Source organism: Octopus bimaculoides, chromosome 2 (assembly GCF_046866305.1).
Source record: "Octopus bimaculoides isolate indiv1 chromosome 2, ASM4686630v1, whole genome shotgun sequence".
NCBI lineage: Eukaryota > Metazoa > Mollusca > Cephalopoda > Octopoda > Octopodidae > Octopus > Octopus bimaculoides.
This window is the reverse complement of record NC_142929.1, coordinates 36,597,805-36,623,275: the sequence shown is the minus strand read 5'-3', so window position 1 is coordinate 36,623,275 and position 25,471 is coordinate 36,597,805. Positions and strand designations below refer to the sequence as shown.

General features: G+C 36.3%; 2 protein-coding genes and 1 long non-coding RNA gene across 3 annotated transcripts in view; 1 reads left to right on the top strand and 2 right to left on the bottom strand.

The window, feature by feature from the left end:
* Positions 1 to 2,119, bottom strand: part of LOC106878774 (V-type proton ATPase subunit G) — an 18,959-nt gene extending 16,840 nt beyond the window's left edge. The window contains exon 1 of the mRNA XM_052976344.2: positions 1,963 to 2,119. Within this exon, the coding sequence (XP_052832304.1) occupies positions 1,963 to 2,044 (82 nt within the window). The 5' untranslated portion in view covers positions 2,045 to 2,119. The remainder of the gene's footprint in view (positions 1 to 1,962) is intronic.
* A 6,970-nt stretch (positions 2,120 to 9,089) lies between these two features.
* Positions 9,090 to 18,524, bottom strand: LOC149137031 (uncharacterized). The gene is made up of 2 exons (XR_016238591.1): positions 18,217 to 18,524; positions 9,090 to 9,992 (listed from the first exon to the last, which is right to left on the bottom strand). It is a non-coding gene; the product is annotated as an uncharacterized LOC149137031 (long non-coding RNA).
* LOC106884355 (RNA-binding protein RO60) overlaps positions 16,288 to 25,471 on the top strand; it is a 64,001-nt gene continuing 54,817 nt past the window's right edge. Inside the window, exon 1 of the mRNA XM_014935698.3 lies at positions 16,288 to 18,096. Within this exon, the coding sequence (XP_014791184.1) occupies positions 17,589 to 18,096 (508 nt within the window). The 5' untranslated portion in view covers positions 16,288 to 17,588. The remainder of the gene's footprint in view (positions 18,097 to 25,471) is intronic.

Here is a 25,471-nt window from a genome sequence, read left to right as displayed (position 1 = left end):
GTTTCACTATGTTGTTAAAATGACGTTCTGGTATCTGTGGATGGTTAAAAATGTAGTTGTGGGGGCTTATATAGGATAGAAAAAGCTGGTTATAGCTAATCTTTCAATTTCACATTTTTTTTATTTCACTGTGCAATTTGATTTTTTGTGAGTACTTGGGATTTAAAATTTTTTTTATTTATTTATTAGAGGAAAAAACTGGTACTAATGATCTTTGCAGACCACCACCCACCCAGTCTGCTATGGTAGGTGCAGTTAATGTTTAATTTCGATTTCTGTAAATCAGTCTACAAGAAAACGAGCAAGAGAAGGGATAAGAATTCTAGAGGACTTTCAATATGGGAAGGGATGATATGGCAGAAAGTTAAGTGTGGGAGATAAGATATCCACAGTAGGGTGACAAGATGAAACAGGTGTTATGCAAAGTAGGTAGCAGTAGGTTAGTTGAGAGTAGCTGGGGATGTTGTAACGTAGAACAGGGAGAGATAAACAATATATCTGATCATAGTGTGTTAGTGAATGAATCCTTGCCAATTGGTAAAATGGTTTTCATCTGAATGCTTTCTAGGATGTTTATCTGTATAACAGAACTGTAATATAGATTGCTCCTAAGCTTTGCAGAGGGTTAGTAATTGATCAAGGAGGATGTATTTTCTGAGTTTGGAGAAGCCTTGTCTAGAGGATACAGTTTTTGCGATATTGGATGTGTAGATGTTGACAAAACAAATATACAACGTAGAAAATGTTTCTAATGCGACAGAAATATTGAAAAGTTTTGAAACGTAAAAAATAACATTAAGAATATTATGAAAATTTCAACTTGATCTTAAATTAAACGTATTTAGTCTTTCATAGTAAAATAGACGGATCTAAACATCATTAATGTCTCTTCAGAAAATTGTGTCAGTATCAAATAGCGTAACGACTTAGCCTGTCGTTAACATGAAATTAGTATTTTTAGGTGGACATAATATTTCAGTAAAGTAAATAAATAAATAACGTTATTCGAAAATGTATCGATTTTAAAGTATATGCGTTACGTTTGTAAATATGTAACCTGAGAAAATTTAACATTTTTAATGCTTCCATCGTATTCTTAATTTCCAATCCACGAAACAGGACATTAATCAGCATAATACGTGTAACTGGTTCCTGAAACAAAGTCTGTCATTGAAATTATCGAGAGAGAAGCTTTTTATTTTCCCTTCTGGCTTTCCCTTCCAGTGTTTCTTTTATAATTTCTAAAAGAAATGTAAAATATGCTTGGAATACTTTATTGACGAAAAAATAATTACGCACCTGCCAAACAGAACACCTGCTGGTTGAAAGCTACTAGATTTAATTTAATAACGGTACACGTAGATTTTAGGCCATGGCAGAGTGAAGATTTTTGCAAAGTGATACAACCACTATAGAAAATCAGATGATCTTTAAAGGAATGCCCACGCAAAACGATGTACGGCCTTGCCCTTCGATTGTAATACCATCGATATTCATATTATTAAAAAAAAATCTACAGAGTCGTTATTAAAAATCACACATAATATAGCAGATAAAATACTAATATTTAACTTAAATCATCACCAAAAAAATAGCTAAATTATTTCAAATGGGTTTGAGATAATTTTGGAAAATAATTTTAATCGTTCCGTAAATAAATATTCATTCCAAATTTGAAGGTTATATATCATATGACAGTACTCACTGAGAAAAGAGGAGTGGACAGCTAGGATGATATCTTCTTTGGTTTTATTGTATTAAAACTAAATTAACAATCTGTGATGAAAAAAATCACAGAAGTAAAATTATATAATTATGAAATGCTAATATAGTATCTTAGTTCCAAATGCAGTGGACGACAATAATGCGCCTCGGGATCAATGTCCAAACTAAGATGATATATATCAAACGAAGAAGCTACCATCAGTTCTTATTTTCAAAACAAAACAGTAAATAACTTACGCTTTCTAGCTTCGGCTACTTTCTCGGCAGCTTTCTTTTCAGCAGCCAAAAGTTGTTGTATTCCAGCAGACTGACTAGCCATAATAGATTTATTTGGAAGAAAATTAGCGAGGTGGAGTACGTGAGTTCTTCTGCAACTGTAGTTGACTAGTCATGTGACATCACAAAAGCGGATGTTTGATGACGTTTTATCACTAAGTTTGTGTCAACAATGAGTCGGGATTACCTCCCTTCGCTTTTAATATTTTTGTTGCTTCTCATTGCAATTACAAGGGCAATTGGGGGGAAGAAATGGACTTTAGTCAAACTATGAACCTCAGTAATATACAAATTCCGGTAATTGTTCAGTTTGCATTCGTAAAAAAAGATGTAAAAGAACATAACTAAATACACCAAAGTATGTTCTCTGATACTTTACTCACTCTTGTCACCCCCTCATCTTTATCTGTTATTTACAACTGATTTCTAGCTTCGTTTTGGAGAAAATGATGATTTACTCGATATATAAAACTATCTATTTGTATCTCTCACACATAAATCTATATTTCTGACTTGTTATCTAGCTATCATTTCTTTCTGCTTTCCTTTCATAAAACAGACTTGCAGCTAAAAGTACGCCTCAAAAAAATATAAACAAGAACTGAAAAAAAAAACTAAAATGAAAGTTATCAATATTATCGACAATCTGTTTTGATTTTACGAACGTAAACTGAACAATTATCCAGATTCTTATTTCATAAATACCAATTGACTATAAAGTTAGTTCAGGCCTCGGTGGATGTAAAGAATACGCACACCACCCGTTTTCGGAGTAACCCTAACCTTAAATACCGGGTGTGCGTATTCTTTACCTTTGCCCAGGCCTCTACTTCGTACTTTCCTCACCATCTAATAATATTCGTCATGATACGTTCGCGTGGTGTCATATTGTAAATGGACTAAACGATCAGCGAGACTGAGCTTGTGACTCAAGTTCTTTGACTCACTGCTCTTTACATCTATCATACTGTTAATACCTGAGATAGATATGAATATCACGCAATTTCGTTCCTCTTTCCGTTGGAATTATCGACGAGGACTTCGTGTCTACGTGGGCAATTAATATTTCTATTATACAATACTTTTTAACATCTTGAAGAAATAAAATATATAAAGGTCTTAAAGAATAAGGAATTTTTTAGACTCTTCCTTATAAAAATATTTTTTGAAAATACACTTCGTTGAAATAACGATATTAAACATTAGTGTAATATACTGAATGTCGAACGCAAGAGAAATTACCATTGACGAAGAAGCACTGGAAAAAACTTATTTTATATGTATGTCACCATGAAGAAGCGGTATCCTTGATCTTAGTGTGTCCCCGAGACTTGTGAGATTGAGACGGTCATATTCAGTTTAAACGTGTAAGTGGACGTCTGAAAACGGAATTCCTGACGATTGGGGAATTGAACGAGAATTTTGTCATAGTGACACACGCGTAGAGTGGGGAATGAAGATGGAAGCGACAGATGGATGTAGGTAGAGGTAGTATGCAACAAGCAAATTCTGTAGACCACAGGTAATTGTCGTAGCAATGATAATAGAAAAAAGAGTTAGGAGACAGCGTTGATATGAGTTAGAGACCGAAGTTCTCTAACCCATTTCAATGAATCTTTGTCAATCAACCCATTGGCTTTCATATGGATGTGTTCTAAGTTGTTTCTGTACATAAGCATCGTTTAACGTCCGCTTTCCATGCTAGCATGGGTTGGACGATTTGACTGAGGACTGGCGATTCAGATGGCTGCACCAGGCTCCAATCTGATCTGGCAGAGTTTCTACAGCTGGATGCCCTTCCTAATGCCAAACAGTCCAAGAGTATAGTGGGTGCTTTTACGTGCCACCGGCACGAGGGCCAGTCAGGCGGTACTGGCAACGGCCACGCTCAAATGGTTTTTTTTACGTGCCACCTGCACAGGAGCCAGTCCAGCAGCGCTGGCAATGACCTTGCTCAAATGTTTTTTTTTTCATGTGCCAGTAAGGCGATGCTGGTAACAATCACGTTCAAATGGTACTTTTTACATGCCACCGGCACGAGAGCCAGTCAGCAGCCCTGGCAATGATCACACTCGGATAGTGCTCGTAGCGCTCCACTGGCACGGATGCCAGTCATGTGATACTGACATCAAATTTGATTTCGGTTTCATTTGCCTCAACAGGTCTTTGCAAGCAGAGTTTAGTGTCCAATGAAGGAAAGGTACACATAAGTGGGCTGGTTACACCACTGGCATAGGCCACAGGTTATGGTCTCACTTGGCTTGCCAGGTCTTCTCAAGCACAGGAAATGTAAAACTAGTTACAGTATGAGTTAAACTCAAGAACATAAAGTATAGTAAGACAACAGGGTAACACTGTTAGTAGGAGAGGTTATGAAGGTAAAGAAGGTGGATGAAATATTGTAACTGAATAAATTAAAGGAAGCTAAAAGCAGTTAAGGGCAAGACAAAAAAAGGTGAAAAGATTTTAGATTTTTTTTAAAGAAATCACAAATCTCAGAAAAATAAAGTTCTCAAAAATTACTCTTTTACTTGTTTCAGTCATTTGACTGTGACCATGCTGGAGCACTGCCTTTAGTCAAAGAAATCGACCCCCAGGACTTATTCTTTGTAAGGACTCTTCTACCGAACCGCTAAGTTACGGGGACGTAAACATACCAGCATCGGTTGTCAAGCAATGTTGGAGTGACAAACAGACACACAAACATACACACACACACACACACACATATATATACAACAGGTTTCTTTCAGTTTCCGTCTACCAAATCCACTCACAAGGCTTTGGTCGGCCCGAGGTTGTAGTGGAAGACACTTGCCCAAGGTGCCATGCAGTGGGACTGAACCTAGAATCATGTAGTTGGTAAGCAAGCTACTTACCACACAGCTATTCCTGCACCTCTTAAAGAAAATATTGCTTAAAGAATAATATTTAAAAGCTTAGTAAACTTCACAAACTTAAAAAAGCCTTGAAGAAAATAATATCAAGCATACATACAGAAAGTGTGTGGGTTGGCAGCATTTTAGGCATAAGAGAATATAAAATGCAGTTGACTCACGAACTAACAATACACACACTTGTATGTGTGTTCAATTTTGTTTATAAACCTCGAGCTACTTCTAATTCATATTGTAGAACAATTCACACCAGCACATGATCATAATAGAAAGTTATAAGTAACTAAGTGCCATAATGCATTAGTCTAACAGGATATTAATTCTACCATCCACACTCTTAATCTTAATAATAATAATAGTTGGAAATTTTGGTACAGGGCCAGCAATTTTTGAGGGGAGAGGAAGTCAATTACATGAACCCCAGTGTTTTACTGGTACTTATTTTATCAGCCTCAAAAAGATGCAAGGCAATGTCAACTTTGGCAGAATTTGAGCTCAGAATGTAAAGATGGACAAAATGCAACAAAGTATTTTGTCTAACGTGCCAATGGTTCTGCCAGCTTCTTCTTCTTCTTCTTATTATTATTATTATTATTATTATTATTATTATTATTATTATAATAATAATAATAATAATAATAATAATATCAGACAAATACATAACAAAAATAGCAGGACTTACAAATATATATAACATACAGAAAATTGCACTACTGGGTACTGCACACATTCTACGCAAAACACTTTCAATACAGTAAACATAAGAGCACCACAGCAAACCACAGCACATACCCAAGGCACACAGAGCTGCGCTCGGTAGTGAAGTGAAAGCACGTTACAAAAATAAAACTACTGAATGATGATGATGATGATGATGATGATGATGATGATGATGATGATTTAAAAAAAAAAAATGCCTTGATGCAATACCAAGCAGTGGCTCTCATGGCTTTTGATCTTAACTGATTGGAAGTGTTATCATGTACACTGTTTTGTCTTGGTAGAAAAGATGGGCTACAGTAAATATTCTGCTCAATACCAGAGATTCGTTTGTCAGTTGTTTGACCTTAACCAGTTGAGCATGTCCCTTAGTGGCTGATGATATGTGCATCTCTGGTCGTGAGCAGAAGTAATGGCGGAGCATCATAGCCATGTGTTGCAAGGAATTCTTTGGGGTTTGAATAATTCACCTCTGGAAACATGGGTGTTTCATTCATCATCCTTAAACCTTTTGAGCAGGATGGGCTACTCGACCTGAAGAAAATTCTAACTGGGCTCCACCTGCAAGTCATGCACTGTTTATCTTGATATAAGATCACCATGTCACGCACATGTAATTGTGATGTATGTGCCTGGTGTACCCTTATCAGACAGGTAGTCGTGATGGGTACATTGGTAATTGTATCCCAGTGTCATTTTGATGGCATGATCTGCTCTCTCACTCAATGATAATGATAATGGAAAATTATCTAAGAATGATCCCTGGCTTACCATCCATGCAGGAAGTGCAAAAGAGTGTCTTAACTGGGACGTCACACATACTGAGAAGAGCATTGTCGCTGTGAATTTTCTTTTTCTTGTTTCAGTCATTTGACTGTGGCCATGCTGGAACACCACCTTTTAGTCGAAAAAATTGACCCCAGGACTTATTCTTTGTAAGCTTGGTACTTATTCTATTGGTCACTTTTGCCGAACTGCTAAGTAATAGAGACATAAACACACCAACATCAGTTGAGAAGCAACGGTGGTGGGGACAAACACAGACACACACATAAATATATACATATATATATATATATATATGACAGTCTTCTTTCAGTTTCTGTCTACCAAATCCACTCACAAGGTTTTGGTCAGTACATAATGTACATACTGACAAGGAAGTAAGAATGAACTGACAAGACAATACTTTAAAAGATATGTACTTTTCTCAGTATGTGTGATATACCAGTTAAGATAATTTTTTCCATACTGGGAGATTAATGAGAAACACCTGACCTCAGGAGACCTTTGTTGGTCATGGAAGAGTTAGTCCATTGTTTTAGGCTTCACCTACATCTTGGCCATACCTTATTTAATTGAGACCCATTTCTCTCTTTCACCCTCTTTTGTTGGCAAACCTCCAGCCGGGATCACTTCGCTTTGCACACATCGACTGAATGAAAAGTGATAACGTAATCCTTACCCTTTCTTTCTCTCTGTCAGCAGAACGCACAGCTTCCCTACGTACACACTACCAACGAGCGATCAACACATAGTACCAATGTCAATTATTAATGCATCTGTCTTACTAACCACTACTGGCCAATAAATTTGTGAATATTCCTTTTTCTTCAATGTTGCACATTCGTCACAGCAGTCTGCTAAATATATATATAATATCAACAATAATAATAATGATTATTACGAAGTGGCATAGCATTACCTTTAGTTCTTTTATATATATGAGAGCAAACCGGTAAACGTTTGGAGTAATCCCTTACTATTTACAAATATATATATATATATATATATATATATATATATATATATATATATATATATATATATATATAAGAAGGGCTCTTTTAGTTTCCATCAACCCAGTTACCAAATGCACTCACAAGACCTTGGTCTACCTAAGACTATAAGTAGAAGACATTTACTCAAGGTGCTGTGCAATAGGACTGAACCCAAGTCCACATGGTTGGGAAGCAAGTTTCTAAAGCACGCCTACACGACATAAACGATTTATTGGTACTGTATGTGGTGGACTATAATGTACAGACAATATATTAGATTCATCATCGTAGCCCTGTCTAGGCTACGCTTACCCTAGCCACAATCTACCTCATAATAAACTAAAAATACTTAAAATGAAAGACGACTTGGACAGTCAAAGAGTACAAATCATTGATGTGGCAAACACAGTCCCTATCACTTCATTTGAAATTCCCCTTACACATCTGTACTCACCTACATCAAAAACCACCTTAAAGACGCTACCCTTTCCACCTAATTCCTAAAACACACAGAGATGTAATACCGATAGCGTTGCTATCCCTAATAACTGCGCCTAAATACACACACTATGAAACAAGAAGGACCTACAGAATACAAGGTCAGAGTGATCAACAAAAGAAAGATTGCGTAATGTGACTGACGTACTGAAAATAAATATTTCTTTAGAACTACAGTTTTCAAGGGAAGTAACTTTAAACAGTTTATTAACAGAAAGCGTTTGTTGGTCCATGTCTCTCTCTCTCTCTCTCTCTCTCTCTCTCTCTCTCTCTCCCTCTCTTTCTCTTTCTCTTACTCTCACACGCGCGTACGTCGTCTGCTGTGATTTTATTTTTTGCTTTCATTTCAAATTGTTATTGGAGATTGATTTACTTTGATTTTGCTAGTGAATCAATCAACCTAATAGTTTTAAAATTATGTTTTCCGTTATAAGTATGAAGTATGTGACTATCAAAGAGAACGACAAACTGCAACTCTTTTTAACTTTTGTAAGTGCATTAATAACCTAAGTGAATGGAATCAACTGGGAAAAGAAAGAGGTAAGATTTTCTTTTGAAATTAAAGTAGAGGGAGATAGGCTACAGAAAAGTGCAATTAAAACATTAAATTTATGAAACAGTTTTGAGTATGTGTGTGTGTAAAGGCATGCCTGTGTGGTTGAGAAGTTTGCTTCTCAACTAAACGGTTCTGAGCTCAATGCTATTATGTAGGACTTTGAGCAAGTGTTTTGTATTTGGACTCATCAAAGTTTTGTGAGTGGATTTAGTTGATGGAAACTGAAATAATCTTGTCATATATATATATATATATATATATATATATATATATATATATATATATATATATATATATATATATATATATATATGACAAGATTCTTTCAGTTTCCATCAACTAAATCCACTCACAAAACGTATATATATATATATATATATATATGTATATATATATATATATATATACATATATATATACACATATATACATACATACAAATATATATATATACATACATGCACACATTTATATATATGTCATATATATATTTATATATATATATATATATATATATATATATATAATAGATAGATAGATATACATATATATATGTAGGAATACATGTATATACTTTATAGAAATAAATATTTCTACGTAAATGTCAAACAATGAAAGTGAGTGTGCAACACTATTGGTGGTTAAAGATTCTTTATTTGTGCATTAAGGCTACCATTGGTTTCATGTTAAGAAAATATCTTAATATTTTTAACAATTTTTTTCAAGTCAATCACATAAAGTATATATCATCCATGAGTATTTTTCAAGCCAATTACATGGAGTATATAACATCCATGAGTATTTTTCTATTTCTTCAAAGCCTGTTTCTATTTTTGTTTGCGAAGCATGATGGGCATGGTTTGTGCATATGTAAGTAACTGCATTCTTCAAATGACTGCCAAGATACTGTAATATCAGAAGTGAGTGTGAAAAACTAGTTGTGTAATTGCTCTCCGGTTCACTTTATGTGGTTCCATGATGTCAAATAGGTTCACTGAAGTCAGTAATTTTGGTCTAATTTTTGGATGTTATGAATAAGGCAACAAAGTACCTTGTATGGTCTGAGAAAAGGGTCTTTGACACTGTGATATTATGAATACTGCAAGCATGTTTGCTGAACACCAGGTCCGAAATGCTTTTGCTTGCTCAAGTAGAAATAGGGAGAGAAAAAATTTGTTCTTGAAGTTGAAAAGTGACTCTACTTCTGTTTTGTTAGGGATTAAGATGCAAATTCCCTGATTTAGAGCATTCATAAATCAATCAGAAGGTTGAAGTTACCCATCATTAATATGTAATGCATGATTTAGACAGCTATCTGGCAGAGTCATTAGAATGCTGTGCAAAATTCTCATCTGTCTTTACATTTTGAGTTCAAATTCTGCCAAAGTTGACTTTACTTTTCATCCTTTAGAAATCAGTAAGGCTGCTGCGAAAATTTTTTCCATCCATCTCTGGTAGTTAGCTCCTGAAACTGTGACTCTATCCATATTTGATGAAAATGTTCCAACAGAGGTGAAGGCAAATATTGCCCAAGTTACACTGGAAGCAGACAAAGGTGAAGAAGAGGAAGAAGAAAAACTCAACTGAAGACGTACATTCAGGATTAGGGGTGGGTGCAGCAAAATTGTAATTTTCGAAAAATTACCTATTGCTAAGGGCCACTAGTACACATGTATGTATGCATTTGTGCATATATGTATGTATATTTGCAATTATGGCATAGAAGATATTTGCTTGACAAGTGACTGTATGGTACCTTGGGTAAGCCCCAGGCCAACCAAAGACTTGTGATTGGATTTAGTAGATGGAAACTGAAAGAAGTCTACTACATGTGTGTGTGTGTGTGTGTTTAAAATTGTAGTATAAGATATGGATTCAGAGAATCATGTGGCTATCACAGAAAGTTCCACTAACGGACTTGGCTATCAGATCACCTAGTAATCCAATACAGAGAAGTGTAATGCAGAGTGTCCATGCAGTTGAAATCCAAAAGATCCAATCAATTAAATTACTTCACGAGGAGTATATAAACCATTGAAGGTATGAGAGATGAATATATTTATTTAACCACAGCTAGTTGACATCTTTATGATTAAGGCTATTTTGTAACCTTCATATAGTAATAATTTCAGTGGGGAATAAAATTATGTTTACAAGTTTGCATTAATATGCAAGCAATATATTATACAATAAAATTGTGTATTCACAACTCAATGCAAATAAAAATAACTTGCTCATTAGATCATCAGAACATCATGGTTACACCAACAATTCAGTGAGTACACATATATATGGCCTAGTGGTTGAGGTGTTCGACTCACAATCGTGAGATCATGGTTTCAATTCCTTGACCAGGTGATGCGTTGCGTTCTTGAGTAAAAACATTTCATCTCACATTGCTCTGTGTGCCACTTGATGTGTAGCACACAGTGCACCTGTGCAGACAACATCAATTTGATGGGGAGAGTGAGCTAATGTGCAGCACAAACATTTGATTACTATAAACAAATCATTTGTGCAGATCGTTCGGCAAAGTGCTGAACGCTAATACGTCGTCTTCGACGTACATACATACATACATACATACATACATACATACATACACATGTAGTGGATCTTGCATGCGTGAAGTGGATTCGATCCACCATAGCCAAATTTAAATTAACACTGCAACAGAACTTTTCCCACGGTGGAACGATGGGTTTTCTGTGACAGCAGTTTGACATTCGCCAGATTGCCTTTAGCTAGGCCGAAATAATGTCTTCACCACTTGACCCTTTCTAACCTCTTCTACTTCACCAAAAGCTAGAATAGAGATAACAAGACCATCAACTAAATCTGTTGTTCTCAATGATATGTCTATCTTTCTGGATAGTTATAAAAACAAGAACACCCCAAGCAAAAATCAGTCGGTGACGACTCAACGAGTTAGTCACTTCAATGACAACGAAGTCTGGCTGACCAGCTAGAACCTTGGTCAGAGGGAGAAATGAAGTTTACTGTCAGCAACTGTGAGACAACTCTCACTAGCTTTAATTCTATTCTCTTACAACATCATTCTATCTCTCTCTGTAATTACTACTAAGCAATGAAGATGACACAAACACAAACTTTACTTCGCATGCTTTTGGATTTATCATAACCTGCCTGTCGAGGCAAGGTGTTGTAATGTAACGGTAAATAAATACTTCCTTAAAACTTCATGCATTGTCCATCTTTCACATCTTACAACTTGCCGTTATCACAACAGATCTTACCCATTACAGTTGGTAACTGCACAGATTATCATCGTTACATATACATACATACATACATACATACGTAAGTAGGTATATATGTAAGCCTGTATGCACACACATACACATTCTTTTATTCTTTTACGTTTCAGCCTTAAAGTTGTGGCCATGCTATAAATTTATTTACAAAATTTTTAGTCAATGAAATATTTAGAAAACTGTATCCTAGCGGAGTAGATTTGTTTGCATGCGATATTTTGATTAAATTTTTATTTATTTAATTATTTTACTAAAAAAGATTTATGCTGTAATATCAAAGAATAAGTCCTGGGGTCGATTTCTTCGACTAAAGGCGGTGCTCCAGCATGGCCACAGTCAAATGACTGAAACGAGTAAAAGAATATAAAATATTTTAGATGAGTAATACTTTCAATGTAAGTTTCTAAGTAGCAGGGTAGAGAACTCTTAACGAAACTAAATCCTAAATTTGAAGCTATTCAAGTTAGCTACAACTTAAACCGCATTAAAAGAATTTATTCTATGTAAATCAAACGAGGATATCCTTGAGAGGGCAGATAAATTATGCTTGTAAACTTAAAAGACAGAGGAGACAAAATTAAGAAGATGAAGAGAAAAAAAGACAGGAAAATTTGCAAGAAATGATAATTTAATTAATAAATAGTGGGAAAACACTTGCTTGAAACCGATTGTATGTATCTCATATTAATTTTATTGATTCTCGAGAGAGGAAAGCAAATTCTATAATGTTAGTATTTAAATGCTTAAATATGAAGCACCGATTTTTTTTTCTTTTTCTTCTTCCAAATTCATAAGTTTTATTTAGCTACATATTTTTTCAGGAAGAAAAGAAAGAAAAAACATTAAAAGCAGGCACGGTCCCAGGAATTTTTCGAATGGAGAGAAGGGAATACAGTTCCAGGAGAGAGGAGCATAATAACATTATTTAGAAGGGCGCACTTCTTTTCTTGAGGGGAGCACGTGCCCGTCAAGCCCCACCCCCACCCTTTGGGTCCGCCCATGAAAAGTATAAAAAATCAAATTATCGAGAAAGAAAGAATTACCTCACCAAGGAAACAAAAAGAAAAATAATTGGTAGAGGAGTATTAAGTAGCAAAAGACTGAGTGTTGGAGGGAGTAACAGATTGTACACCCCAGACCAAATAGCGTGTTCAGCCGCGTCTCGCGAACACTATTGCAAAGGCGTTGCCATGGAGAATGTCCAGCGACACTAGCTGCGACAGCCACTTCACCTTGCAGGACTCATTTCTCGGACGGACCGCAGTTATCCCGATTTTGCGGAAGAAATCAGCAGTGCGGGGTCCGAGAACACCTGAGGTCAGGACGGCGACTGGCACAAACTGATAGTGGCCGGTCAGATTCCTGTATGTGTTTGTCTTCCTCTCCTCAACGTTACGAGCGGCGAAACCTGGGTTTTCGGCCGATGCAGCAAGGCTGGAACCGGAGAACGTATCGCAGCACGTCGCGTCTCAGATTAAGGATTAGGGTTATTCCGTCGGGGCGCTTACCGTCCCTGCGGTCAAGACCTACTGGCTCCAACTGTGACAAGAATCCGGCCGCGTCGAGGTTCCTTCAATTTGTTATTCAGAGCGGCGTGTCGTGGGAACCGGCCCGCACAATGGCTGTAAGCTGAATTCATCGACTGACGCTCCACATCGGCATTTGTGTGGTTCACGCGTGAGGATACCGAACCGCTGGGATACTCCGATACGAATGCATTCATCAAGAAGGGTACTAGCTGTTAAGGGGAGCACCGAACTGATCCACGTGCTGATGTTTGGCAGCGAAGCAGAACGGAAACAGGTAATGCGGTGCTGGTTTAAGGATGTCTCAATCCGCCCGAAGACAGATTTGCATTTGATATCGTCACTGTTACGTTGAACATCTGTATTCTGGGGGACGGCAAGGTCTTCAACGGTCCAATCGGTTAGAGCTGACTCGTGTTCCTGGATAGGTCGGCAGAGCCAGTTCCAATGTGAAATGGCCACTGAATCTAACAGGCAATTTAGCCTGTTGCCAACCGCTGCTGTCAAAACTAACATTGCAGATCAGTTCAGTACAGCGCCTGATGGTGTCATCGATATCGCTGAGTCGATCTGTGAGAGGGCGACATGGCGCATTGCATAGCTAGAAAGGGAACTTAGGCAGTGCAAAGCAATTCCTCGAGAGGAAGAGCGCCGGGTGTGCTACAATAAGGCGCAATCTCTCAGTCATCCTAGTTAAGTCCACAACTTTGGTCTCCAAACACTCTGTTATGACTTTCGGGAAGATTGGGGAGCCAAGAATGCAGATAGCGTCCCTTTATGTCAGCCGAGACTTCGCCAAGACTGGTTGGACCCTGAGTTCGGCGTCCTGGAATTCAGCCTCACCATAGCTCACTTTTGTCACCTCCGACTTGGACAGGTTGATCTCAAGCCCACGAAGCTTTAGGGCTGGGATGGCCTGCTGAAGGTTCCCAACAACAGATTCAGTCGAATTACCCAGGGTCGCGTCATCCAGGTACCAGACATTGATGGGTGAGCGAACTGATTGAGCAACTTATTGACAGCCAACGCAAAAAGGAGCGGACCAAGAGAATTACACTGCGGGACATTTGGGGAAGAAGCGATCCTGTTGTCAGCAGCCACAAGTGTGCTGAATGTTTCATTGGAGAAGAATACAAGCGAGTAAAATTAGAGAGCACGTCTTGAACACGTCTCCAAGATGTGGTCCTGCCTAACGCTGTTGAAGACGTCTTTTATATATAGCTTCAGCAGGAGACAAGGTGACGAGGGAAGCGTATACTATGTGTAGTGTCCGGTCGCACAGGCAGCAGCCTCACATACAGCAGGACAAAGCTTAGTGCTTCGCTCACGTCATGCCTGACTAATCTACATGCTATCCTGGCCGCAAGTCCTCAGAATATGTTACCAGCCTCCGTCATTCTTAAATGCAGCAAGGTTGGCTGAGAAGAGATCTCGGGCATGGTGGAGGAGGCTCGCACGAAGAAGACTGTTACAACAGTGATAGATCAGGGCAAGCGTGCTCCCGCTTGAGTGTGACGTGATTAAATATCTGAGGTGGCCGGGTCGCAGGCCATCTTCTCCGTTACTGCTGCTCGCTGAGAAGGATCTCAGAGCAGTAGCCACATAATCAATGGACACGAACAAAGCCGTGTTACTGTCAGGGATTTTGAAACCTCTGATAACTGCAGGAAGGTCCGGATGCTTCAGATGGAGATCAGTAAAAAATCCGTTGTAGGTTCGAGCACTGTGTCGCTTGAGGCCAGCACACACACCATGGTAGAAACGTCGACTTCAATTAGTTTGCGATTGACCTGAACTCGAAGCCTTTTTGCACAATTGGAAGGTGCCTGCATGCACGACGTCGGTGCCGGTGGGTAGCCTGGGACAAGCGAGTCGCTGGTTGGTGAATAGTGGCTGAAGAAAGTGACACTACAGATAAGCCTCGAAGTCATGGAGGGAACCGAACCCTCACCAGCCTTCAGGAACCCAAGAACAAGCGTCGCAAAACTGAATAATTTATTCCAGTCTTGCGGGTTATTAGTAGCAAGTGCATGGCCTATAGACGACGCTAGGGCTTCGCTACGTCAAGGATCTTGATGATGATTCTCTCTGACTGCTTGAGACGGGAGAAAGACACCAAGACTTCGTCCAGACTGAGCGGGATCAAGTCACCATCATGCCGCATCTCTGTATCCGACCGTAGTGTTGCGAGGGTTATCTCTCCTCCTGACGTTAGGCAGCTCGGGCAGTACATCCGGGGCAGGGATTCCAAGATACGTCGAGTGAGTTTGACGCAAAAGAGGTGGAAGAAATTGCTGCAGTAAGAGCACTTTCTTCCCTTCTTCCGACTATTGTGCGTGACGCAGATGTAACACTGCTCCTGCGTTGCGGGAAGGTTGGGGAGGACATATGTGGAACACGTTTGGGCATAACCAGAGTTATGTCTATATATATATATATATATATATATATATATATATATATATATATATATATATATATATATATATAGAGAGAGAGAGAGAGAGAGAGAGAGAGAGAGAGAGAGAGAGAGAGAGAGAGAGAGAGAGAGATGTATATATATATATATATATATATATATGTGTGTGTGTGTGTGTGTGTGTGTGTGTGAATGTATGCATGTAAATATATGTGTGCATATATATATTATATACACACACACACATATACGCACATAAACATACATGCACATATGAACGTACGTACGTATGTATGTAAACTGTTGTTTAATTTGGTTTGAGAGTAGCGATCCGAGGATATATATACATATAAGTATAATAAATATATTGTGTGTTATGTAAACAAAATATATGAGTTAAAATGAACTGAAATTATAAAAAAAAAAAGATAAATATTTTTAGATATGATTAAGTATCTGGCGCGATGTTCTGATGTTTGTGTAACTCCACACGCCTCTACCCTGACAAGGGAAATAAAATCGAAAGCGAAAGAGAAATAAAGTGATTGGGTTTTTTTTTACTCTCACAAATTGATGACATTAGCCATTATTGTTTTCTATTTTAAGCATACAATAATGACGTTTTTAACATTGATCTGTCAGCTTCAATGAAAAGGCATCAGTTCGCAATATCCAGAGGAAATAACTATTAAAAGGCTGTCTAATAACTACTATGGTAGGGAGTTGCTGCATTTATTGTTGTTGTTACTACTGCTGCTCCTGCTGTAATAGTAGACATCTCGGTAATAATACCACTTGATTTGGAGTTGTATGAAAGCAGCAAAGAGGCTGGGTAGCCTTATATCTTCTGATGAAGAAAAACATTTATATCTATGAAACAATCAAGCAGAAAACCGGTTCTGAATAGTTTCTTATTTTTGATTACTCAATTTTTAAAAAAGAAAGCTAATAATTCGCTATAATTAGATATGTTTAATGTGAAGTTACTATAGCAGAAAACAGCTGAATGACTCAAGAGGACTAAACAATCGATTAATAACAAATATTTGAATAGATGTTATTGTTGTAGTTCATTATTGTTGTCATATTCGGGTCCAGCTTGTTCGTATTTGTAATTGTAATTCAGTGGATTTATATTTTACACTTGTCTATAAATTTACCAAGATATAACAGTGATTGTTTCCCCTCATCCTCATTACTTAGCATCCACTCTCCACCCGGTGCAAGACATTTTAAGTTGTCAGCTTTTTTTTTTTTTACCACTTTCGCCAAATTGCCATCGTTGGAATTATAAATACGCGCAGTTGGTAGTTTTATTTGATTTCCTGTCAACTGTTTTGGCGCAACGTACTCGCCTCTCGGCAATTAACACTTAATCACTGACTTCGACAGATCACCGACTTCTTCCTAGTAACTTAGCTTCTTATTTTGTGTTCATGACTCATAGTTGCAATACTCCGGCGGCCATTTTCGACCATAAACATGCTTTAAAACAGTAAAATATAAATAAAATCAAAAGAAGTAAGAAAGAAAAAAAAGCAGCAACATATATAAATAGCATCAAATTTTTTTCCCAGCGCGATCTTCGGCTTTTAACTTGATTACTTCAATAGTAAAAAAAGAGACAACTCCCTTAGGTAACAAGTGTGATTCAAGGTGGAGGCTTGTAAGAAGACAAACAACACGTGCCCTTAAGAGTTGCTGCTATTTTGTCTGGCGCCGATATTGGAAAACGGAAGCAGTTTAGCTTCTCGCTCAGCTGTTCAAGATCTTTTATTGTCAAATACTCGTTTCACATCAGCTTTTGTTTGGCAGTGCTAGCCTGGTTGCTGGATGGCTTGTTAAAATTATTAGATATAGAAAACCTTTTCTGAATTCAGTGTTTTAAAATAAGGGTTCTGAAAAGAAAGGAATAATGAGTATAGAAGCGGATGACCTGTGGAAACTAAATCGTTTCTTGTCTATTGGAACTGAAGGGCCTTTATATGAATTTGGAGAACAAATCCTCAAAAGAGAAAGCGCTCCAACTATTTCAAAACTGATTGAAGATGGGAAAGGTAAAGAAGTTGTCAAAGAGGTACTTGCATATACCAAAGAAGGTAAATCGATTCGTAAAACCCCATTGCTTTTTTGTCTGGCTCTCTGTACACGGAGTTCTGATAAAATAGCAAAACGAGATGCCTACAAGGCTTTGGCTGAGGTTTGTACTTTACCGACTGACTTATTCACATTTATAGCCTTTTCTCAGACTTTAAACAACCCTTCTAAAGGATGGGGTAAACTTCAGAGAAAGACCATCAGTTCCTGGTACAATTCCAAGGATCCCAAGCAGCTAGCTGAGAATGCAACACGTTATAAATCCAAAGCCGGTTGGACGCATAAGGATGTTTTGCGTTTAACTCATACAAAAGCTTCTAATGATGGTAAGTTAGAAACATTATTATTATTATTGTAAATGCAACAGTTAACTTATTCTGTTTACCTAAGAAAAAGAAGTAAATAGATAAAACAAATAATGTCAATTTTTCTATCACTATAATTACCTTTATAGAGAAATAGCTTGTCCAGTTCCTAATGTCAACACAGATTCCCACGCATTAGATTCAACCTTTCAGAATTGTCAAATGAATTGATTGTCAATTCTTTGTATGTAATATTTCACCTGTTATCTCGATTATATATATACATAATGCGTGTGTGTAGAAGCGAAAGCGATCGCGATGCACTGTACCAGTTAATTTCACAAAGTTTATAGTATTTCTACATCTATTGTAATCGACAGATTCTGATTTGTTTGAAACAACCTGAAATGCTGTTATGTGAATGGCATCATTTGAACAAAGCTTTTGACAAACAACGATGTTTAAGTACCAATAATGTAAGTTGCAAACAAAAATAAATAAATAAAAATACTAACAAAAGCGTAGTATGAACATAATTAAAACAAAGAAAACTATCTGATTCTCACTGGTATTTTCAATATATATTAACATTGATCAATATGAAATAAACTATTAGCAGCTTACTTATTACGATACAGGTAAATTAGTCTCGAATGTTGTAAGGTGAATTATTTTGGTAGTAAAGAAAGTACTTAAGACTTAAGAATCTGAATAAATATTTTCTGAGAGATTAAAAAAAATGAATGGATTTAAGATTACATTTCCCAAAAGTATGCTTTTATTCGGACAAACGTATATTTAGTTTCTTGACCAATTTATGAATATACACGTTTTAGCCATACAAATGCACGTGTTACTTAAGATTATTCTTCGATAAAATACACGATATGTATGTTTATTTTCATTTACATCGGATTTGGACTAATATCTAAAACAAAAGCCAAGAAACTGGCTACTATCGTATAATCATAGTAATCTATTCGTAATCCATTGGTTGCGTACTAGAATAATAGCTTACAAGTTTGCTTTTATAACAGCCTATGTCGACTTTTTAATTAAGCTGCCTATAGTGCACGTATCTAGCGTAACCACACCGGTGAATTAACGATTTCAACGTTGTAAACTTTCTGCTGGCATCTGTAAATGGATGTAACCGTTTAAGTAGTTTCCTCTTTAAATATTAAACACACTAATATGGCGAACACCTTTGGCAGTTGATAATTTTTCTGCTAATTGAGCCTGTCACTCGATTTCGATTCCTCTTTTGATACTATAATACAAGTACATTTGTATTTTTAATGCATGTGAGACTTTCTCATCCCATGAACATTCTACACGCCGTTTACTTCGACTTCGAAACACAAGTCAACGAGAAAACACTAGTGTGGTCTTGCTCAGACAGACTGCTGTTTTAATTCTCGACTATATAGATTTAGTTTTCACACCTTTAGGGTCAATTAAATGTGTCAAGAGGACCGTTTTTAATATAGTAGAACTGTAGAACTGTTTAGATGTTTGATACAACTGTTTAATAATTCCCTGACTCCTGTTTAAAATGCTATCAAAACAAGAAAACAAACTTGCAATAGTATAGCATCCTACCCGAACAAAAAAGTGAATTTCGACCACTTAAAGTTATGCGGACTAAGCTTGCAAATGGCTTAAAAGATAAAATAAAAATGTGTCCTTTTGCAGTCTGGAGAGATGATGTTGCCCTTGACTTTTTTAGGCCCTTCTACCCTGTGGAACTTGATAACTGGGTGTGCTTAGTGCTTGTAATGTGAGAGATATAACGTGGAGTATGAGAGTACTTTAAGTGGAAAAGGTGAGGTAGCATAGCTGTCAATTTACCCTGTCAAAGCCATTGATGCAGACTAACAGTGGGTCAACATTTGAAGGGCAGTAGTGAATGTTTATATTTAGGATGGATATCAGAATTTATTAATGCATACATAAACCAAAAGTCATTAGCATATACATACACATATACGTACATCCACTCTGTTTTCAATAGCTGATGGAATTTTATCTCTTTCTATTCTACTACATATTCAAGACTATATTATACTTAAAGAGAGAGAGAGAGAGTTTGAGGAAAACTGATGGTGGTCTGCATCGGCAAATCTTATAATAGTGAAGTTTATACGAGTTTGGATATGTTTGTATGCCCAGGGAAGAATAGGTATCAGGAGCTTCTAGCCTAACCCTGCATTTAAGAAAAAAAGAAAATTTCCAACTATCTATATATTCTTAAGCCTTCTTCTTAAATGTTAACACTGTTACACTTTTCAAGGAATAATAATGAAATGGAGCTTGTTTTGAAAGTATTTATTTATTTTCATTCTATGTAAGCAGTAAATTTGCATTTTTCTGCAAATTTCCTCCTAAGTGGTTTTAAATAAAAATTTATTTGCGAAGTATGGGAATGATTATATGGTTTAAAACAAAAAAAAAAAACAAGGCAATTTGTTCCAAATAGTCTTTTTTACCTTCGATATTTATATATACTGTAGATACACGAATTTGATGGAAACTCATTAGGGAATTATAATAAAGACTAATCGATACTGTATTGCCGAAAAATTATCAAGTGTATCGTTAAAAAGTTAAGCATTGATTGTTTTATGTTGTTTATTTTGACCAGGGTTTTCTCATAAGGGTAGGGGTGGGGTCTGAGGAATGAACAAGAGGTCGGACAAATTACCATGTTTGATAAGACATGGTTTCAAACTTTTTAAACTTGGTTCGTCGCTATGGTGAAGAAAGAAGTATATAGATGCTCTCTGTTTTGTCTTCTCATTAATAAATTGTGTGGGGTGGTGATTTCACTTATACCCGGGCCTGGTATATTTCGTCAATCCTCATTATGTAAACCTCTGAAGAAAGTCGTTTTAGATATGACAACCCGAATTGTTTTATGACATTACCTAATGAGTCCGTTCTTTTTAAGACACTATGGTCTGATTTGAAAGAATGTGCTTACTATTTCTAGCAGGTTAAGAGACACCGTAGGGACTTTATAGTTGTGTAGTAAAATGTATGGCCCTATAGGTGTGTAGTAAAATTTAGAAAATCTAAAGTATTAGAATATTGTTTACATGATGATATTTCGTCTAAACCAGGCCTTATTCTCTTTATTTACATATATATAAAAGAACACAAACGGAATTTAAATTTACAACAGCTGTTTCAATAGAATTTTATTAATGTATTCATTGATTACTTTATAGCATATAATCCACCATCTTCAGGTAAAATTTTAAACAGGTATCCAATATGTTAGTTGGATTTGTCATCATCAAGGTATCATCTCACCTGTTTATACCTGTTTAAAATTTTATATGAAGATGGTGGATTACATGTGTTATGTAATCTATGAATACATCAATAAAATTCTACCGAAACAGCTGTCATAAACTTTGAACACCATTTGTGTTTTCTTTTATGCCTGTGCTTCACCAAGAACCAGTCCTGAGTTAGATCCACAGTTTAAATTGGATTTGGTGCTTACATATCTACAGAACGCTACTAACACATGATACCTTCATGATTGTTTTACCTCACTGTGAAGCCTATGTTATTGTACCAAGCCATTTCAGGTCTCTTCCATGTTGACATGCCTAGATTCTAACGAATCGTTTAACTACACACACACACACACACACACACACACAAAATCAATCCATTAGAAACAATGAACATTAAGAGTTTTCACATGGTTAAGAATCTTCTTGGACTTTTGTGATAATAAAAAAAGAAAAAAATCACTTTACCATAAGAATTCATTTCCACTGTTGTTATTTAGTTCTACATCTGCCATTTGAGTAAACCCCTAATCATCGCCTACCTTTTTTCAGACTTAATATACCTACAACTGTTTTATACCCTCATAATAAAAAACTTTCTAAAGATGCTCAAAATCATCATGTGGGATGTCTTGTAATTCTATACTGTTAACATAGTCAAACTTGTATCCTTTTTATTGTCTGTATCTTGTGCTTCAATCTCAAATTGCTAATCCTCTACAAATTCAAATCTTAATATCTTATAAGTATTAAGATTTTCTCATATTTTCACTGATTCTACATTCTTCAACATAAGTTGATTTGCACTGGTTCCTAGTTATCTAAAATATTTTCAAGGAAAAATAGTTTCACTTTCCTTAAGCAGTATTACTTAACCACACACACGCATACTTTTATTCTTCATTCATCTTCTGCATTTTTCTTTTCTTTTAAATATCATCATCACCATCATTTTAATGTCCGCTTTTCTATGATCGCTTGTGTTGGATGAAATTTTCTTGAGCTAGAATTTCTGTGGCTGGATGCCCTTACTTTATGCCAATCATCACCTGTTATCAAGTAAGCTAATATTAACCCATAACCAGATAAAGTTTTCACAGAAGATTGAAAGCAAAGGACAGTGCTTACTTGACAGTGACACTCATTTACAACTATCACAAAGTCAAAGCAAGAAGATAATAGCATATGCGCACACATACATATATAGATATGCACACACATACACATATAAGTATGCCAGTAAAATTATGTCACATTATAAGCACTCATGCCAGTACCACATACAGGCACTCATGTTGGTGGCACATTAAAATCACCCAGCGCACACTGTAAAGTGGTTGGCATTAGGAAAGGCATCCAGCTGTAGAAACCATGCCAAAGCAGACTGGAACCTAGTGCAGCTTGCCAGCTAGTCAAACTGTCCTTCCCACGTCATCATGGAAAAACAGATATCAAAGGATGATGATGGTGATGAGGATAATGACGATGATCCATATATATATATATATATATATATATAATTTAAAAATAGGATAAAATCTTTATAAGAATTTATCAAGTAGTTAGCGTGAAAAACCTCATAAGGGAAAAATTTATTAATTATTTATATTAAGGGCATTACTATACATATTTGCCTCATGCTAGGAGGGACTCAAAGTCAAAACTACCATAATAAACACATTGTACCGAATGCGAGGGAATGCAACTCTCGAAGTGAGCCTTTTAAATGCACTTTTTAATCTTCAGTGAAGATTTAAAAGTGCATTTTTGTGCACTAATTATGAAATCATATGATCTGCAGCTGAATCTGTTTTTAAAAGGCTCGCTTCGAGAGTTGCATTCCCTCGCATTCGGTACAATGTGTTTATTATGGTAGTTTTGACTTTGAGTCCCTCCTAGCGTGAGGCATTTATGTATAGTAATGCCCTTAATATAAATAAATATATATAATAATATATATATATATATATATATATACATACATACATGCATACATACATACAACGGGCTTCTTTCAGTCTCCGTTTAGCAAATCCATTCACAGAGCTTTGGTCAGGCTAGTGTTATAGTAGAAACACTTGCTCATGGTGTCACACAATGGAGCAGAACCTGAAACCATGTGATTGGGGAGCAAACCCCTTACTAATCAGCTATGCTTGTGCCTATATATATATATTCATATGCACAAGCCAGTCCAGGGGCACTGGCAACGATCTGGCCTTCGTAGGATTTTCGAGCAAGATCATTGCCAGTGCCCCTGGACTGGCTTGTGCGGGTGGCACATAAAAGACACCATTTCGAGCGTGGCCGTTGCCAGTATCGCCTGACTGGCTTTCGTGCGGGTGACACGTAAAAGCACCTACTACACTCTATGAGTGGTTGGCGTTAGGAAGGGCATCCAGCTGTAGAAACTCTGCCAAATTTAGATTGGAGTTTGGTGTTGCCCTCCGGTTTCACCAGTCCTCAGTCAAATCGTCCAACCCATGCTAGCATGGAAAGCGGACGTTAAACGATGATGATGATGATATGTATGTATTTAGAGAGTAATGAATGTAGTAATGTCGATTATGATTGGAGAGTATTTTTCATGCCTCAGGCAAATATGAGATTATTTAAGTAATTAGTTGACAAAAACTCCCTTAAAAAGTCTTTAAAATCAGAAACAAAAAGAAATGGAGATAACTTTAATGCTACAATATGCCTTGTCTATTTTGTCCAAACATTTCAATCAGCTGATCTTATTGAAATTAGCTCCCTTGCTTTTAGAGTTTAAAATCCCACTGAAGGAGTATTTCTTTTCTAATTACTTCAAAAATCTCAATTGATCAATGTTTTCAAGTATATTATGAGATTCTACCACATTTGTATTTAATCTGGTGAATGCTCCTCAAGTCATATTGTTGATATTCATAATCAGTATCAGTATTATATCTATTCTAAATATATTGATCATTAATCGTACCAACTGAATCAAATATTGTTCCCTGAAGGGGTCTGATAAGACCGAAGAAAAAAAAAATTCATTGCTTTCACCCAATTAGATGGAATTAAAGACCAAATCCACTCCAATATACATTATCTATACAAATTATCGTTTAACTATAGTAGAAGCTATATATTTGGGGAAAGCCAGTTGCCTTTCAATAAATGTTTCTGAAGCAAAGAATATATTAGCAAAATAGCTAGTTGCCTTGTGAGCTTTGTTATTGCAGGTTTTGCATTTCTACAAGAATGCTTCTGAATACTTTCAGCTCTGCTCGAAGTATCTATTTCTGTTTGATAAGGGGTTTTCAACCCCAAATACCACATTATGCAAAATGATTGTCTACTGTTTTATATTAAAAAAAAAAATGCATGGTAGATATATTCATTATTTGAATGTGTGTGTATGTGTGCATGCACTTATACATGAGATTATATTAATTGTCCTTCTCAAGTGTCAGTGTTATGATAAACATCACTTGATACTGTTTAACTGTAAAAATAATATAGTGTGTATACACACATGGCAACTTGATTCTTATTCATGTTGCATCCAGCTCCAAGGAATAACTTTTTCTTCTTGTCTAACCTCAGCAATCATTCCAACTTATGATTAGTTGATTAGTTACAATGTGATCCACATACTGTAGTATTTGAATAACAAAGCCGTCCAACCCATGAGTGGGTATTAAAAATAAATAAGAAAAAATAACTTACAATCATAGAACATGTTTACAAATGTTGATGGACAGTTTATATAACTGTATCTTGGGACAAATGGGAAGAGATAATTATGTTGTGTGTGTGTGTGTGTGTGTGTGTGTGTGCAAGCATGCATGTACAATATAGATCAATAATAATGGTTTCATTTTTATTTATTTTTACTTAGAAATGATTGAGAAAATTAGATATGAGATTCATAAAAACTTTAAACTTAAGATCAAGTTTCTGTGTGAGAAATTTTTCACTTAGGAGTGGAATTTTTGATTTTTTTTAAATTTGATTTTTTTTTTTTTTTCTAAAATAAAAACTTAATCGAAGTTTGGAACTTACAGTCAGTTTCAAAACTGGATATTTGTCTCAAAATGCAGTAACTCGTGACAAAAATA